Source organism: Lonchura striata, chromosome 3 (genome assembly GCF_046129695.1).
Source record: "Lonchura striata isolate bLonStr1 chromosome 3, bLonStr1.mat, whole genome shotgun sequence".
Taxonomy (NCBI): domain Eukaryota; kingdom Metazoa; phylum Chordata; class Aves; order Passeriformes; family Estrildidae; genus Lonchura; species Lonchura striata.
The window spans coordinates 12,594,849-12,614,426 of record NC_134605.1 but is presented as its reverse complement, the minus strand read 5'-3'; the positions used below and the strand labels follow the sequence as shown (position 1 = coordinate 12,614,426).

At 38.1% G+C, this 19,578-nt stretch overlaps 1 protein-coding gene across 5 annotated transcripts in view; it reads left to right on the top strand.

Moving 5' to 3' along the window:
* HHAT (hedgehog acyltransferase) overlaps positions 1 to 19,578 on the top strand; it is a 145,652-nt gene that overhangs the window by 87,305 nt on the left and 38,769 nt on the right. For all 5 annotated transcript variants that reach the window (XM_021547627.3, XM_031504257.2, XM_021547628.3 and 2 more), the window contains one exon: positions 418 to 562. In XM_021547627.3, coding sequence (XP_021403302.1) covers positions 418 to 562 — 145 coding nt within the window. The remainder of the gene's footprint in view (positions 1 to 417; positions 563 to 19,578) is intronic.

Genomic DNA, 19,578 nt, shown 5'->3' with positions numbered 1-19,578 from the left:
ACAGACTGAAATTCAATTTAAACATAAAAAAATACATTTAAACACACACAAAAAAATCTCTTCTATTGTGAGGGGTTGCCCAGCAAGGTTGGGCAGTCTACATCACTGGGAGTATTCAAAACCCAAACAGATACCGCCTGAGCAACCTTCTCTAGCTGACCCTGCTTTGATCCTTCAGAGGTCACTTCCAGCCATAACTGTGATTCAAAACTGCTTTTAATCAGGAAGCCTTACTCCAGCTTGAATGACAGCGGTGAGAGGTTTTTTTAGATATTTAAAATCTTTGGGATCTGTTCCATAAGGATTTGAACTTCTGTATGAAAGTTGTTTGTTGTAATGGCAATGTCTTTTTCTAATGCTGCTTGAAAATTTGTAGGGATTGTTAACTTCATCTGCACCTTTTGTTTTGCTCCTCAGGAACGTTTCTTCTCGCCAAGATTTCGTCGTCGACTTCATGCTGTCCTAGCATCTGTTAGCACTTCAATGCTGATTTTATCAAATCTAATATTTCTTGGAGGAAATCAAATTGGAAAAATCTACTGGAACAGGATCTTTATGGAAGGCAAGTTTATTTTTATGTGCTTTCTAGATAAAAGAATGTTCCAAATGTTACCTTGGGTGGGCTAAGCCAGGTTTTTCTCCCAGTGCACTAACTGGGAGTTAATTTTTTTCTGGTCAAAACTATCAAAAATCTGAGAAAATTCAAATAACTCTGCAGGCTGCATGACTACAAAGAAACATTGCCTTTCTCCTATTCAAGTCTAGAAGGAGGGCTGTCAGGCTTCTTTGACAAGTGAAATCACTGAAGATCAAGTAATAAATGTGTGACAAGTTACCAAGTTGATTTTTTTCCCCACTCTGCATTTCACACACATCAGTAGGATAGGCGTACTAAAGCCAACCCCACAGATTCTCTGGATGGCTAGTGAGTAAGATCTGCAAAATACAGCATTAATTGAGCACTTAATGGATTTTTTTTTTGTAGTGAATGTGATTTCGGGCTGGGGACCTGCTGACAAGTGTGGGGACAGGGGAACTTGGGTGACAATGTCAGCCTTGGTGCTGCTGAATAAGCAGCATGGGATGTTGTGCTGTGAGCTGACTCAGGAGACAATTTTTTTGCCAGAGGTCGGTGTAAGTAGGACCAATTTTCTTTTTAGGTTCTTACTGCTGCCAGTCAAATGAAGGTCTTGTAGAGGAATATTTCTTCCTCCTGAGGGAAGTACTAATAGGTTTCTCTGCCTAGAAGTGGTCTCTTAAAAAGACCACCACTGTCTATTGCAGTGTTTTCTCCTCTTGTTCCTTTCAATGGCTTAGAAATCAGCTCTAGAGTTCCAAGATTCTACTTAAGCATCCCAAAATAGTGAAACTCTTAAAGAGTAAGTTATGTACATGAGTGGAACAATTTATCTTCTAAACTAAAGGAAAAGAAAAAATTTAAAGAACTTGAAGAAAGGAACATTTTTAGCATGAAATATAGTGAAACTTTTTGTTAATACTGGGCAGGAAAGAGGGCGTACTAGTTTTTGCTCTTTAAAGCACAACATACTTGTGCTCTGTTTCTTTTTTTTAGATAGGCTTTGTTTTCTCTGAAATTGTTTCCTTCCAGGTAGTTGCCTAGTAGTAGAAAATAAGCTGAGAGAAAAGGTTCACAGTAAATTTAGTCATATCTTCTTATTTATTAAAAGAAAAAAAAAGACTAATGAAGTTGTCTATCTCAGGCTTATATCTCCATACAAAATATTTCCATAATGCAATCTGTATATTATATGAGAATATATATCAAGAAAGTATCCCTTTTTTGTTAGAAGGGTTAGTGGTTATGCAGGGGTTTGCAACTGATGAAGGACAATACTTTATCAAGTATAACCATATTTAGTTAAAATAGAATAAATTGTTGATTGTTTTTCTAGTTTTGTTTTTTTTTCCTTGGGGAGGGGGTAGTTTTTTGATCTATTCCTCCTGCACTTGAATACATAGAGTTACTTAAGGATTAGGTACCAGTCATCTAAGACAGGAATAGGAAATTAGTTTAGTCATTTGCATCTTTGTTTCCATTATGTTTTAATCAAATTAACTTTATTTTTAGAACATGAAAGCTTTTGCTTAGTGCAGCTCATACTCCACTAGTAGAAATCTCAGTGTTTATCTTTGCAAGCTTTGTATGCCTCTATTATTTGATGACTCAGATGCCTGTGAGTATGTTGTTTAACTGCACTGTTGTTCTGACAAGTCCCATGTACAGGCTGAAACATCCACGAAAATTTTATTGCATCTACACACTTGATCCATTGTGGTTTTCTTACTGTGGAACAAATGGGATGAACTCTGGTATCAGTCTAGGCTAGGGATGAACACATCAAGAATAGATCTGCAGTGAGAGACTTGGGGGTGCTGGTGGATGAAAAGCTGGACATGACCCAGCAATGTTCACTGGCAGCCCAGACAGCCAAATGTGTTTTGGGCTACATCAGAAAGAGCCTGGGCAGCCAAAGGCCAAGGAAGGGGATTCTGCCTCTCTGCTCCCCTCTGCTGAGACCCCTCCTGCAGTGCTGTGTCCAGCTCTGGGGCCTCCAGCACAGGAAGGACATGGACCTGTTGAAGCAGGTCCACAAAATTGAGCAGAAGGACGGAGCGCCTTTCCTGTGAGGAAAGGCTGAGAGAGTTGGGATTGTTCAGCCTGGAGAAGAGAAGGCTTTGGGGTGACCTAATTGTGGCCTTCCAGTACCTTAAGGGAGCCTACAAGAAATATGGAAAGGGACTTTTTACAAGAGCATGTAGTGACAGGACAAGAGGGAATGGCTTCAAACTGAAAGAGGATAAGTTTGGATTAGATACTAGAAAGAAATACTTCCCTGTAAATGTGGAACAGGTTGTCCAGAGAAGGTGTGGATGCCCTGATCCCTGGAAGTGTCCAAAGTCAGACTGGATAGATCTCTGAGCAACCTGGGAAGAGTCCCTGCCCATGGCAAGGGGCTGGAACTGGATGGTCTTTAAGGTCCCTTACAACCCAGGCCATTCAATGATTCTATGATTGAAGGCCAGTCAGGAGGACTATTCAAATCTTCCAGAAGGACTATTCAAATCTTCTAGTTCCAGAAGGACTATTCAAATCTCGGTGTTCAGTTTCAACTAGATTTAAGTGCTAGTCTGTAAGAGAGACAACAAAAATCTATGTTTGGAGTGTGCAATGCTAAAAGCTAAAGTTAAATAAATTTGTTTGTAGTCTGCACTGTTCTGGTAAATCCAATTCATCAATATTTACAGACTGAACTAAACACTACAAATATGTACTCTTTGATCATTCCTTTGTCAGTCCAAGAACAGATGAGATGATCTAGCTATCTGGCTTGAACTCAAGCTGTTGTCTTCACCTTTATAAAAAATTCAGTTGGGGTATGCTTGACTTGTTAGAGCTAAGGGTAGTGGTGGTGGGTGGGTGTTCTGTGTGGCAGGAGGGTATTTGTTTGGATTTTTATCTTTGTGCTTTATTTCTGGTGTGATGCAAGCAATATAAAGTTCCCAAGAATGAAGATTTTCTTTAGTGCATTATGATTCTGGAGAGCTTTGATTAGAACAGATATTGATAGTCTGTCATTGACTTGTGGAGAATAGTCTAGAAATCTGGCAGAGGACCCCCCAGAGCTCTTTTGTACATAATACCCAAATCTTTGTCCTAGATAAAGCAATGTTACAATGTCCAGTACATTACTGAGATCTGCTAAATATGTATCTAGTTGCTTTGAGTCAATAATTGTTAACTTTGGGTCAAGAAGAAAGAAGATATCCTGTGAATTTCAGGTGTAAAGTATTAGAAACAATATTCTCTGTTTAAAAGCTTTTTGATCTCTTTGAAATTTGCCTTGGTTTAGGAAACCTAAGCAGGGTTCCCTAAGCACCCCTCTAAAACCAGAGGGTAGACATTGGCATTGGGAGCACATTACATTCTCAGGAACCCACCAGCAGGACTTGAGATTGGTTGACTGAGGTGTCAGAAGGCTGTGCAGCACTAGTGTGACATAAAATCCCTCTGAGTTCAGGAACAGAGAGATGTGGAAACAAAACCTCCCACCTGTGCCCTATCAGCTGCAAAGAGTAGTCAGCTCCTTTCCTTTGTTCAAATCCCACAGAATTATGTCTATAAAGATCTGTACATGTATGAGTAGGGAAAAAATAGGAGAAGAGATGCGTGCTTCAGTTTGTAAATATAATTGGCATTGCTAGGTCACTAAAAAGTGGTCAAGAACATATATGCTAAAGTCCAGCAATAAAATGCACCTCAGACAGAAATCAGATCTGCAGGTTTAGGTGCAACGTAAGATGTTGTGTGGCATTTGCAGGTCTGGCAAGTAAATGAACCTCAGAATATCAGTATTGTAAGGCCCTAAATGCCCAGCCTACAGCACTTCATAGTCAGAAATCAGCAGTTCTGTTGTATAACACCGAAAAACAGAACACTGAGGGGCAGCTTCCTGCTAGCATGTGTGTGCCAGTGATGCAAATTTAAACCAACAAGCTCTTAAAAGAAAGTTTTATTGAAGTTTAAGATGTACAAAATGCACTTCTAGTTTTGCTCTGTGGTTACTGGAGAGGATCTATTCTATTCTTTTGCAAAGACTGAGTATTGTCAAAAATCTCTACAGTTTTTGGAGAGTGGGGAAGAAAAGGTGGATATGAAAGCACCTAAACCTCAGGGCCAGCACAGTCATATTGAGGAGAACCGTGCAAGTGGGGATACCTTTGTTATCAAAGGTTTGTGAATTGCATTTTAGGAACAGGATTTAGATGAAGTTTCCTAGGATTCTTATTTGGCTGATACCTGTTTTGAAATGTTTTGGCAGTGCTTTCCACAGTTCCCATTCCACAAACAAGGGGAGTTGATATCTGAGCACATATTCTTTAATATTTATTTTGTTTCTTCTTGTGAAAAATAAATTAAATTTATCTGGCTTTAAAAATATTTTTGTGCATCTTTAAAATCACTGGTGTCAAAATTATGAGAGCAGAGGTCTAGGTATCTTATGTGTATGAAGATTTGTTCTGAATTTTGTTCTGAAAATTCTCTCTATTCTTTCTGTTCAGACCCAGCATTAGTACTTGTTTCTAAAATATAATTTGGCCCTTTTATTTACAAAGAAAAAAGTTCCTATAGCAAGCACTTACTTTGATCTTTCTTTAGTAAGAATTTTCTCATGAGGGACAGTGTCTAATAAGAAAGTAGGAGAAACATCTTCTATGTAACAAACCTTTTTTAATTCTGTATTCTCCATAGAGAATAATTAATGCTTCACTTCAAAATGAGCTGCTCCAAGAAGAAGGGTTTTCTTTGGAAGGGCTCACTCCTACAACCAGCACTGTGCAGTGCTTTTGGTTAAAAGACTGAAATATTTTATCAAGCATGGATGAAGGCATTAGGCTGGGAGGGGACATAAGTGTATTAGGTGATAAAAGTCTAAAATTCTCCCTGGTCTTTTTCTGGTTTACAAGGAACAGAGTCCAGATCAATGAGGAAAGCATACAGTGCATTTCAGGTGCATTTTACTTCGAACAGCTGTCTGAAAATTGGACTCTGATTTAAGTGAGGACAGTGATAAGCCATGATTTAACTTAACTGTAAACTAGTCCTTTAGCTATTCAATTTACCTTGCCAAATTGTGAGGAGTGCCTCTCTGGAGGGCAGTTCAGCCCATATACATCTGTCTTAGCATGAGATGAGATGCATTGTCACTCTTCACTGCGTTCAGGGGCATTTTGTTTGGATTATTAGTTTGGATTATTAGATTGAACACCCAACCTTTGAGAAGGTATCCTTTAGTAGACATCCAACAAAGAGTGAATTTCACCCTCAGTTAGGAGTGATTTACTGCAGGGGGTACAGAATGGCTGGCTGGGCAGAAGTCCTGCAATGAAGGATGTCTGAGTGTTCTACCAGACTGTGAACTTTGTGCATCAACAGCGTCGTACCACCAGCAAAAATAGACCTTGTGCAAAGATGCATTGACAGCAGTGCAAAATGCATAAATGCACTTTTCCTACATGATGTTCTGAAAGCTAAAGTTAAAATATGTGCACTTTTGATCACTGCAGTTTAAAAAAGCAGTAAGGAAGAAGTAAAAAAGCAATTAGGAAGAAGGAAATACAACAACATATACAAATACAGTGGGAAGTCTAGAGCTGTGATCCTGAATAAATGTCTAATATTTGTTCACTAAATGAAGATGGTGATGCCTTTGCCTCCAGTTTTTTTATTTTGGCTTGCTTTGGAGGAAAATCAGGTCCTATGCTAATCAGATTTCAGATAATTGGTCAATTTATAGGGAAAAGAAAAGATGTTCTCATTATCACCTTACTTACTTTACAGAGGCAGAAAGCCTTTGGACTTCTTCCCAGCTGTGCAACACAGCAATCTTAGACATACAAGATTCAGAGGTATGAGTGAAACAAAGAGTTTTGTTTTACATATTTGATGTAACATGCCTAAATGTGGATTTTTTGGCAGAAACAGTGGACCATTATATTTTAATGATATTAAAATAAAATTATGCTTATTGGTAATGACACTGCATCACAGGACTGAAAATTATTCTAACAATCTCTATTTGTTTCATTTTATGCAAATCACTTAGTGTGTGAGTTGAGAATTGCAGTGGTACCAGAGTCTTTCAAGGCATTGTCCTGAACTATTGCTGCCTTTAGAAGTTTTGCCCTTGGTTGTGAAGACAGTGAAATTAGGTTGTTGCTGTACAAAAACTCATTTGTCTATTAGTATTAGAGATGTCTAAGTTCAAGATCTAAATCATTTAAAAGCTATGAGTTACTAACTGTGCAGCTCCACTGCTGTGTGAGATGTCAATTACAAAAAAAGAGATTCCTGTATTGGTTGTTGTGTGTTCGAGTCTGGCTCATGTGAGATCATGCCTTCCCATCTGCTAAGTTGTTGACTGTATGTCTCATGTGCTGCAATAAGGAGTGTAGGTAGAAGGCCTCAGGATAATCAGTTCATACAACCTCATCCTTCAGGAACTGAGTACTGCTAGGTCATAGATTTAGCACATTTGAAGGGCTGAGAGAAGAGGTGGAGCAAAGTAGTTAGAACTTATTATTCAGCAGGGTTTAGCTGGACGTTTTAGCTCTGAGGTTTTGCCAGATAATATACAATATCTTAGGAGCCATACTTAATGTAGCAACTTCTGAAATGGGTTGCATTGATAGATGTAATTAGCTGTGAAGGGTTAAAGGTGTAGGAGGAATGAAATCATGCAGCAAAAGAACTCAAAGGAATCCACAAAAAAAGTCAGCTGGGGCATCCCTGTGAGTGTGTGATACTTCACTGTCTATTCTATGCATCTCTTGCAAAGTCATTGCTCAAATTTCTTTGCAGCTGAAATAAAAAGGAGGGCTGCTTCCATGATTGGCAATTCAGAGTTTCAGGTGGCCCTTGTTTTAGTTTGGAAAACTCTGTTGTAGAGAAGCTAGCATATGGTCTTCCAGCATTCTTGTTCCTCGAGATTTTCACTTTCACTAAGAAATCCCACTTGCTGCTGTTATGCAGAAATTTTCTTAGGGTCATTTTTTCCCAAAAATACATTTATGAACATTATATTGATGAATTGTGTAATTTAGAGTAATATTGCATAGTGGCAGAAGTATTACTGAAGGTGTCACATTTTTCTAAGTGATTCATTCTTCTTCATGTACAAAAGAAGCTTGTTTTCAGAATGTGACCTTGCTTAGTGGGTGCAGTTCATTGGGATGTGAACTGGCAAAATACCAAGAAAAATTAATTTTGGTCTGCAGCAATAAGGAGGCAGTATTTGGTTTTTTTCTCCTGTACCTCCCAAAGGATGACAGCTGTATAAAAGAAAATATTCACATATTTTTGGGGGGCATTTTCTTCAGATTTGAAACAGTAAAGTGTGTTCTGCCATTTTCTGTTGAATCATGTTGGTTTGAGCCTCTCTTCTATGTGAAAATTATTGGAGCATTGCTATGTTTAAATTAAACCCTTGCTGTTTAATCTCAATAGTTTGCCATTTGTTCTTAATTTTTCTTTAGATTCTTAGGACGTGATCCTGCAACCAAATCAATGCAGAAAGTTCTTTCTATCTAGAAAGTTCCAGAACATGTGCAGACATATCTGCTAGGATCAACATGATTCCATGGTCAGAATCATTCATAAAGAACCTATATTTCATATATCTTATTAAAGCCTTTATTTTACACAGAGCATGTACAAGTGAAGAAAAATGCAGGGCAGTGCACACTATGACTACACATAGAGTTCACAGTTGTCTGTTGTGCTGCATCTGACTTACAGAACTAAATAAACTACTCTGTACAGAGAAAATGGGGAGTTGTTTCTACATCGTGCTGCCTTCTTGTCAATTTGCAGCTCTTTCATAAAAATACAGCTTTGCTACTTTGTGAGCTTTGCCCCCAGATTTTCAATTACTTTGGCAAGGTTCGTTCAACCTTTTTCCAATTGTTGTGATGTTGCTAGTGAAGTACAGTATGGCATGATGAGCAATTGTTGTACAAGGTTGGCCAAGTCCGTCTTACAGAGTAACCTTACTGGTAGCAGCATGCTTAGTGTGGAAGCTGGAATGAATGATGCCACTAAACACCTTTGTTCTGCTGGTGTGGCAGGTCAGCACGTGCTGTTCTAGCATAGTCTTTCAGAGGCTGAAGCAGTTTGAATGTGTGGACTCTTTATGCCTTAAACATAGCATTTACATAAAAAGAACAAAAATAATTTTTATGTCAAAAAGCTTTAAATTGTCATGACCTCGTGACTGCTCCTCAGTGGGAAATTCAGCTTTGCCATGCACAGCAAAAGCCTCACAGTGGTCCAGAGTAACATAGCTGGGTATAAAATACTTGAAGTGCTGTTCTATTGATCCCTGTTCTTATTGGGAAATTTATACCTAAATGAACTCATGGTTGCAGTGGCATGTATGTATCTGATTAGTAAGAGACATTATTTCTGCTAACATGTGTAACAATCGAGAAAAGTTGTCTGAGGAATGGTGTATTCTTTCTTTTCATTGATTTCTTTTGTCTGTCAGCCCCTTTCATTTGTCCTCAGATTTGAGCTTGTCCTGACTCACACTTCTTTTTTCTCAAATGCTTTTTGAGAGAACAGTTCCCACGTACAGAAAGTAACCTTCTCACATCAGGAACTGGAATACCAGCTGTATTTAGCTTTGCAATCATTGAGATATTCATGACAACTTTCTAAGTTGTTTATTTCCTGAAAAGTAATGTTAAAACAGCATTGTGGTATTCCACAATTACTGCCACTTGGAGCTTGCTAAATCAAATTTTCTCAACTTACAGCAAAAAAAAAAAAAAAAAATACACCTTTTTTTTGCCCCAAATGCCAGCCTGAGTTATCAGCTTGAGACTGAGAATTCTAGCAGTGTTCATTCTGGTTCTTGCACCTCTACCAGCAAAGTCAGAGGTGAGAACAATCCTCTTGTAAAGATGCATGGGCCACAGAGGAGGCTGATCTTTTCCTAAAACTACTGTTCCCTGTGCAGAAGAATAAAAAGCAGTTAAGAGCTTATTTTTCTCACTGAGGAAGTCTGAGAGGATTTTTATTATGCTATAGCACAGTTCTGCTGCATTTTTACACTAATGCTGTTTTGCTTATAATTTCATTCTAGGTAAACAAGCAAAAATTGTTGTCTTAGACTATTTTATCATATTTTCTTTTTAATCTCTGAATGTATTTATTTCAGCCATCTTTAAAAAGGGAAGCTAAAAGTACAAGAACCCAGAAAAAAATTAGCTGTTTCAGCCTTGTCTTGACTGTTTTGGAAGAGGATTTGTTTAGTGTTTGTTTGAGTTTTTTTAAGATGGAGAGAGCAAAGCCTTGTATATGTGTTTAATGAAATGTATAGACTTACACCCTGGTAAGTGCTGACAGTTCTGTAAAATGTCTCTACCTGATGTCATTCCATTTACTACTAAATTGCATGCTGGGACATGTTTTCTTAAGGCACTTTGCACCAGCCAACAAAGACCTGAAACTCTGAAGCAGAGCTGGGATTTAAGTTCATGCTGAACTTGGAATGTAGCAAACTTTCTGTGGGCATGATCAAACCCTATGAGAAGCAGCACCATATGGTGGAACACATGGCTCTGCTGTCCCTGAGGAAGCACTATGAGGCAGAAGTGTGTCTCCTCCCTAAACAGCTGCATTTTTTCCCTCAGTCACTGATAATCTCACTGTTTGCTGTGATACCTGTAAAGGATGGATAAGCAGGGAAGCATGTGGCTCTGCTACATTTTTAATCTCTTTAGGCACTGTCTTCCCCTGAGAAAATGGAGAAATATGTGTTGTCTCCTAAACCCTTGGTTCTGCCTCCTGCAGAGGCTGCACCCCTGGGACACCATGCTCTCCAGTGCTGTCATAGGGACAACTTGTGATGACCATTTGGATACATGAAGTGCATGGATTGGCTCTACCTAAGTTCTCTGAGATCAGTTAGAATTAGAGTACTAAATGGGACAGTTCCCAAAATTGACTTAATCATCCTAGAAATATTACAATTTTCTGTTAGTGCATGTACACCCATATTTGAGTAATAGAATGTACCTGAGATATTAGGCTAAATAAATGCAAGAAATATTAATGCCTTAAAGCCAGTCAGAGATCATCATAAGCATTCGAAGTTATTGTTACAAATTACATCCAATGCTTGCAGTTTGTTCTGTAGTGAAATAATGATCATTTTCAGAGCAGAGAAATTCCTCAAGAATGTTACTTCCAAGAAAGTAATGGATTTCAAATACTAGGGTAGTTTTTATTTAATACAATGTCTTGCATTTTACCTTTTGATTTCTCACTTACTGCTTCTAAATTTCCTGATCTAAGGTCAGCATGTACTGAAGCCCAGTAGTGACCTGTTGTCTTGTGGCTGTCTTCATAGGTGTTGAATTTTCAGTGTTAGTAGGTTAGCTTAAAAGCCTGTTACAAATGCCTTGGCTGTCCATGCTTTAACAAGATCCATTTTATTTCTGACAGTTGTTGAGATACCTGACTGAGATTTTCCACAAATCTCTGTCAAGCTGCCAAACTCGTGTATTCCTGTCCATTCTGTGGGTGAGCAATAAATGGTGTGAGTCACTTGAAGCTACAGAGCAGCATGCCTGTGTTTAGGCATCTTAAGCAGAAAATATGCTCTGTTGTTAATAACTGATTCATAATTGATTTTTCTTTTAAAGCTACTTCCTTATTTTTGCAGCTTGCATCAAAAACTGGTAAATAATATGGTATGTTTTTTGTGTTGTTAGTATCCATCCTCCTAGCCATGTAAGAACATTGGACATGATTATTGATTTTTATCCATTCTGCCCTCTTTCATGTGGTTTTTATAGGACCCACAGCTAAGCCCTCTATCAAATATAATGATCCATCTGCAAATTCTAACTTAGGCTTTAAAACAATCCTTGCAGAAGAGTGATTTCTGTATTATACTAAAGTATCCATAAAAACTCTCCCAATGGTGGGACTTTTGTGTCTGAATAAAGATTCATCTTGTATCTAGATTGAACAAAATCTCAAATCCTTGTACTTGTGTGGAGTGTTGTTGTTGAAGAGGGTTTTTTTGCTCTTCAAAAATAGTAGCAAAGTGTTACTGAAATAGTTGCATTGTTCAGAAGGAAAAACATCTTCTTTAGTAGTCCTTAACATTGAAAGAAAACTGTAGGTACTCTGTTCCATTACCTGCAGGTTAATATGTATCCTGCAGTGAGAATACTTTGCAAATAATTGAAAATGTTTTAAATGTGAATCTTCTGACTATAATACTCTGCCAGTCTCTATGTCTATTATTTATATTGAAGGTATCTTCTATTTAACAATAGTTAAATAGTTTGCATGTAAATAGTTGAAAATCAGCTTATCAGAGAACCTGAATGTTGTCCCAGTTGCTATCACCTATTACCTTTGTTTTAAAGTGGTTAGAACTGTGATCCTTTTTCTAGCATCTGTTGCACACAGCTTAGAATGTTACATAGATATATATATATGTATGTGTGTGTATATATGTATATATATATATATCTGTGTGTATATATCCCTTCTGCTGTGTATAAACACTGCTTCAGGTACATTTTTACTGCAGCAAAAAGGAAATTAAATCATATATTTGCAACAACATAGTCTTTAAGACAGGGGCAGTATTCATCACAGCTGAAGTCCAGCTTGTGGATATCTTATTCTTCACCCAGCATTGGGACAGGTGAAGATTTTCACATTTCTGGCCAAATGCCATGTTTAAATGTTTTAAGAACTGTCGACCTATACCAATGTGGAAAATGAAATGCTGAAAAACTCTAGAGAATTGCTAATAGTACGTACAGGCTTTCTCCTTAGCTTCAGTTCTTATTTTTCCAGGTCAGGAGCACTTGACAGTTTGTACCATCTGATAGTTTTTTTTCTGTGCCTCTGATATACAGATGGAAAGAGGGATTGGAGAAAGTTGCTGTTAACATGGACTCAGCAATATCATGGTGGGTCTGCAGACTTCTCTAGGAGTGCGATAAGCTTGGAGACTGAACTCTTGCTCTTGTCAATAGTTTGATCACTTGAGACCACAGTAGCTTTCATAAAAGCTATGAAAAATATACAGAAAAATGTCCATCCCATCCGTATGTGCCAGGAGGACAATTTACATGGGGGTTTATATGTTAGTTAGAGTAGCAAAAGCAGTGTCACTATAACTTATTGTATGCCAACCCAGCATAAATATATCCTGGCAGAATGAGATTCTCTTTTCCATCATTTTCTTACCCAGAATGTTACCATTTGATCAGATGTAACAGGAGATCTGCATGACTAGTACAGGAAAATGCCCTGTAAGTCAGCACATAGAGCCAAAACCAGTATCACCAAGACTCTCAGGGTAAAACAATCAGTATCCCCCAGAAAGCCTCTAAACATTATTTGACTCAAAATTCTATAAGAGAAGACTGGCTGTTGGTGTGCACATGCCTAAAACCCTCATAGTGTTCACTGAGGTGTGTAAACACTATTGTGACCAGTTTAATACAATCTTCACAATGTGATTTGGCCAGTTTGCATGTTGAGTTAGTGATACAAGTAAGATAGAGAAATCAGGAGTCCTGGATCCTATTCATTAAATCCTCCTTCCATGAAGACTTAATGGGCATAATTTGAGCTGTGTAGTTAATATTTTGCAGCAAACCAGCCATGTGATACAATGATAGTGGCTCACCTTTCCAGTAAAGAGGAGTTTAATGCCAAACATGGAGGATCTGTGTTCATTTTCCTTGGATAAGCATTCAGAGAAAAGGAGAAAGCAGTATTTGTTTGTTCGATGGGACTCATTCAAGTTTTACAAGCAAGATGTTGCTAAAGACACTCAGTAGTCTTTTTTAAAGTACAAATATTCTTTCACCATTGGGTCAGACCAAGTTTTAGTACATTGTCACACTTGAATGTCAGTATTCTTGTGGTCCCAGGTATCATGGTAGCTTCCAGAACCAGATGTTCAAGGCAGAAATGCATAGGAAACCAGGTCTGGAGAGCTCAGGACAGCAAAAGCTTTAATTGCAGTGAGAGCCATTGAAAATGAGATCAGTGACTGTGTTGCTGGGAGGGACTGCAGTGAATGCCCCCATGCACAGGGCAGGACATAAATCCTGGGCAGTACTTGGTGGTGCATAATGTTACACCTCCCTGAAACAGTAGGATTTAATTTCTCTCGTAGAACTGAGAAAGAAGTCATTATTTCTTTATCTTAGAATTATGTATTGGGTTTCTGCACTCTTCTGCTGTTGACAAAGGTCTCAGATATTTTGGCTTAACTACAGCTGAAGTGTGAGACAAACACTAATTAGTATTCATTTGACTGCTGTTCTGAAGAATTTGAGCTGTATTCTCAGCTCCTTCTTAAGCTCCAATGGAGATGAAAAGAAGGCTTTGACTGTGAGGGAGGACCAAAAAAAGAGAAATGGAAGCAAGGCAGATCCAGCCAATTTCTCCACAATGCAAATTTATGCAAAATAAACCTTGAAGAGAAACCTACATTGAACCTACTCCATCTTTGCAGATTTCCTCCATAGCTTTTGCATAGGCTCTCACTCTTTGCTTGGAGAAAAGCTGTTGTCCAGTTCCTCTTACTGAGCTGGTTTGTGGAGCTGAAAGTCCCATTGCAAAATAGCACAAGGCACATGGATGGCATTTTGTGCAGTGCAAGATACCAGTAGGATTAGCAACTGGCTGCAAGAGCACCTTGTGTTGAATGAATAAGTTATACCTACTTAAAAATGTCATACAGACCAACATTTTTAATTTGTAAAAGCAGAGTTCAGATTCACATCTGCCTGTGGCTGCCTTAGCTTGTGTGGCTGGCACTGACACAACTGCTGAGGATACCCCCAGCCAGGTGCCTGATCTTGGCACTGGAGGACAGCTCACACAAACTGTGGAATTACTGGCTTTTTTCTTGGGGATTTTTGGTAGAGGGACTTAGCAATCAAAGCTTACATGCCCATTAGAGCTGGAAACAGAGGGGTTTTTGTCTGGGTCTTAAAAGAAGGTGGATGGACAGGAGACAGACAGCTCTTTGGACTCTCCAGTAATGAAGAAAACTTCTTCCTTGGTGATAGAGGTAAGAACAGCTATAAAGCTTTTTCATTTTCTGCAGAAATTTGGAACAAATTAAAACAGCTGTCAGCAGGCTGAAGATTGCAGAATGCAATAGATTCTACTGTAATTTAATGAAGTCCAGCTAAGGCCTAGGAAGGATGTAAAGTCCACTTACTCCAACTGTGCTACCTCTGACCATTTGTTCTTTTACTTGATTTCTAAACGAAAAAATACTCATGTGCAGGATGACTTTTTCTCTGTTAGTCCACCCTTTTGAAGAGGAACATCAGAAAGTATAATACCTTTTAAATGCATTTCTCTTTAATTTCCCTTTAAAAAAATTCAAAACCCATAGAAGAAATCAAAAATGCCTTGCCTACAAATAGTGTCATCTGGAATATAATCTAAGTAATCTCAGATTTTTGCAAGCAGATAATGTCCTTAACAATGTTCCTCCCTGAACAAATAAACCAACCAACTAACTAGTGGGTTGAGACTTTATTATCATTATCATTATCAGAGCTGACTTAAGAAAAACATGCATGAGCTTGACTTCATCAACACCTACATTTTACTGAAATACCACAAGACTTTAGTGGAGCTTTGTGTTTAGTAGGCACTCTGCTTGCAAGGCATGAAAGAGGCAAATTGCCCTTATTTTGTTCTTTTGGTCATATTTTAATCCTTTGAAATCCTTTTTCTAAGTTATCCCCAGGGAAGAATTAAAAGCTTGACTACTTTGTGACTACTTTTATTTTTGTAAATTCTTTAGTGGATCGCCCTCTTGATGGTTTTGGATTTTCCTTGTGGTTATTGAAAGGCATCAGGATTCACTCTGAGCTAGAGGATGTGTGATGGGTGTCCACCACTCTTGGCTGACTGGCAGATGGACAGTAATATTGCTCTGCAGTAGCTGTCACTGATCTGTTTAGGATATCATGACTTTTGTGGGTCAGCCCCTCCCAGTCCCAATACCACCCTAAATATCTCCTTGTTACAGTAGAATCAGAACAGTTTGAGGACATTAAAGAGCAGACTGCCTGAAGAGACTGAGTAGATACAAATGATTAATGAAATTACTTATTTGGCACTACTGGCATTATTTTGAAGATAATGTATTCAGGAGGAAGTAAATCAGTAATGGGATTTAAGAAGGACAAAAGGAGATTTCAGTGTAATGAATTTCCTTCTCAGAGGTGATACCAAATAGCTATAGATATTACAGGAAGGAATTTTGTGTGAAGCAACAACAAATAGGTTACTTAGGTTTTTAACTCTGTTGAGCACTGTATCGGTACAGTATCTGTTGAAGATGGCATTAGTGCTTTGCATTATTTTCATCATTCACCCTGTTTCTGTTGGGAAGTAAGTTTCCCCACTGTGTAAGAAATAATACGACTTCATTAGTCCTTTGATGGCTGCTTGAAGAAGCTGATAATGTTATAGCACCTGAAATTATAAATCTCATTCCTCACCAAATTTCCAGCTTGTTTTATTGAAGCAAGCAGCACTAATGTGAAATCTTCAAACTAGTATGCCCACATGTTCAGTGGTGCTGCAGAACGTATTGTTAATATTTCATTAAAAACCCTGTCATGTGATACAGGGTGAATTCAAACTTTCCATTTTTAAAATTGAAATGTCTACCCATGCAAAATTGGTTTGAATACAACTGTCTTCCCATTGACTAATGGAGGAGGGGGAAATGCTTGCCTGATACAATTTTAGGAGTAGGGGTGCTCACATGGTCATTACTGCTTTTGCTTAATTGAAAGGAACTGAAAACATACCTTTTCATTGGGCCATTATTAATCTGCAGTTTTGTTTAGGAAAAGGAACATTAATAAACATTGAATATTACCACTGATGTAACCATGATCCAAATAGATGCATATGTTTATAATCACAGAAAACCTTAAACTGAAATGGCTCTGTCATTTTCCCTTTTACTTACCACAAAATGAGGGAAAATTCATGAGGTAGCTACCATGCACTAATTTATACACAGCAGCTTTTCAGGGTTGATCAGGTGTCTGACATTGCTGTATGCTTGAGTCAGGTACAAGTTTGCTTGAATATTGTCTGAAAAATTTCTTAATGCTCAATTTTTTGAACAGAGGAGAAGAGTGTTAAAAAACTAAAATTGCTGTATGAGATGCCCTGGGGAAACATTCTTTCACATAACTTTGCTTGAATTTGATATGCTGGAGCTGCTTTTTAAATTTTGTTGGTTTTGTGTTTGGTTCAATTCTGGTAGCTGTAACCTCCTGCCTTAGCAGTGCCCTCTGTGTCTCATGGGGAGTAGTGGCCAAAGGTGAGTTCACAGGGCACCTTGCTGTTTCCTGATAACTTATCTGAAATGTTATGGACATATTCCAGGATTTAATCTTTTTCCTTTATGAGAGTGATTAGTTTTCTGGATTTATCTCTTAATTTGTCATGCTACCAATTTCTGTTTCTTAAAATAATCATTCTGTTGCAATGCTTCTAATTTCAGTGATTATTACAGCTCATCTGTGTAAAAAAGTAATGGCAAAATTCCAAACTAAGGAGTCTTCAATTTAAAGTGCCAGAATTAGTACAGAATAGCATATTCCTGGTCAGTGTTACTGAGCAGAAAGCCTCTTCATTTTGGCCTCCAGAACATAAATGTGCACTGCTTCGTTGGCAACTGAGCTGTGGTTTCTTTTAATCTAGTTCTGATAGCATGGCATTTTTCCTTTGGAAAGGGAGGAGAAAACAGCTTGCTGGAGACATGGCACAGAACTTTTCAGCCCAAGAGATTATTATTACCCTGTAACACCAAAGGAGACACAGAACTGTTATGTCGTAGATAGCCCAGATGCTTCAGCAAGTGAAAAAATAGCTTGACAATGTTAAAAGTGAGTGAGAGGTGGGTGAGTTATGATTTATGATAACCTATGTATTTTAAAATATATTTCCTTAGAAATAGTTGTCTTTGCCACTTAGGTATGTTTTTCTTGTGAAACAATATTCTGACTTTTGGTGAAATATTGAAGAAGCCCTGTAGCTACACAAATCAATGCTCATGATAATACAGTAGGTTGGCTTGGTCTTTGGTTCCCCCACTCCCCAGATTAAACAATGTGAAAAACCTGTCAATGTCAAAATTGTGTTTGAAAACAATGTCAAAATCTGTTTGTTTTTTTTTTTTTTCCCTTGGCAACTTAAATTAAAATGCATAGATGAAATTGAATTGAAGCTGAAGTAGAACTTGGATTGAAAGACAAGATTTCATTCCATAACTTAAAAGATGCAGCACAGGAGAATTAGCTGTACAGTTTTGTGCAACAATGTGATTATTACCATGTTAGATTGCTCAGAATGCTATATTAGCATCTGAATTTTGGAGTGCCTGTCATTTATTTCCTTCAGTTAATGGCAAAGTTTGAGGCAAAATTCTCTTTCCTGTTGCTCTTCCACCATCCTACTATTTGGTATAGTTTTGACCTGCAACAACTAATTAGAGTTCTTTAAGGACACTTAGGAATTCTTCTTCCAAGTTTTGTTGTTTGCATTTCCCCCAGAATGTCAAGTATAACCTTGTGAGGATAGTTTGACATTTCTGCAGCTGCACTCCATCCCAGTATGTTTTACTCATGACCAGATTTAGTAAATTTCCTATGTTCTTTTTCCAGAAAGAGAATAGATTTATTGGACATAATTAGTTTGTTTTAAATCATGGCTGCTTATCGCTCTTACCTTTGTCATCACAGTGGTTGTTTGTAGTTTTTGTTAGCTAAATATTTGTGGCATTCCTTTAGTAATTATACATGCCAGCATTTACAGCTGCTGTCCATTCAAATGAGCCTAACTCATCTCCAGCTATTTTTTCATCATTTAAGAAAAATTGGCTTGTGATTTGGAAGGGGGCTCTACTCATTTGGCATCCTAGTGAGTGTCTCGTGGAGCTCTTTGGATACTCAGGAGTGTCAGTGGAGAAGCATTCAGTGTTAGCAAGGATGTGCCTGTTCAAGCAGACAAAGGAGAGCTGCATTGCTACTGCTCCCTGTCCTGCTGATCATGGGTGCACCTAAGAAATGTGGGACCTCATGGATGATGGGATGTACAATGTCTGCGTAACTAAAACATAAAGTTGAGCTGATTCAGACTTTCTGATTTACAGGGTTTTTTTCCCCTGTATAGCTGTGTGCTTATTATCAGTACAGAGTTAAGAATGCCCAACAAATGCAGCCTGTTCTGTGAATCTCAGCTTTATTGCAAAAGAAAATAAATCTGGGAGAGGTATTGTAAAGGATTACCAGTGGAGTGTGTTGTAGTTACAAATAGTCACCAGGGTTCATGATTATTACTTTCCTCCCAGTGACAGAAATAAATTGAAAGGTGACAAGAAGGTGGTGGATGAAGAATTGATGGCTGCAACTGTCCTCTCTTGTCTTTTTTAAAAAATGGGAAAGCACTGTTTTGTATTACTGTCATGCACAAAGCCAGTACCTTTCCTGAGGACCATGGAAAAGGTAGCACAGAATTCAGCTTTGTATTTGCAGTTCTGGAGCCTGGGGGCTGGTCACTGCTTTGTTAGTTCATGTGTGTTCATGTGATAATTCAGAAAGAAGATTAGCTTTTATTAATTATGGTAAATCCCTTACAGCATCTTCTGTGGTGGAATTAATAAGCAATTAATTGCTGCTGGAAGCTATTGAGATTTCAAATATGTAGAAAAGTAATGATGAGTCAGAACTGTATCACATTAGCTTTGTATGAATGTTGAGGTTGAGGATGACCATGAAACTGTGACAGTGACAAAATCCTACCAGCCATCTAGACAACTGCCATTTCAGACTGGTGTTTGTAAGATCTGAAGTATTTTTAATTCTCCTTAATTCCTATTCAGGACCAGTACTGACGGGATGAGTTGGTATTCAAGGGCATGTTTCTTGGCTGTCTGCTGGAACGGTTCTGCTGAATGACTTATT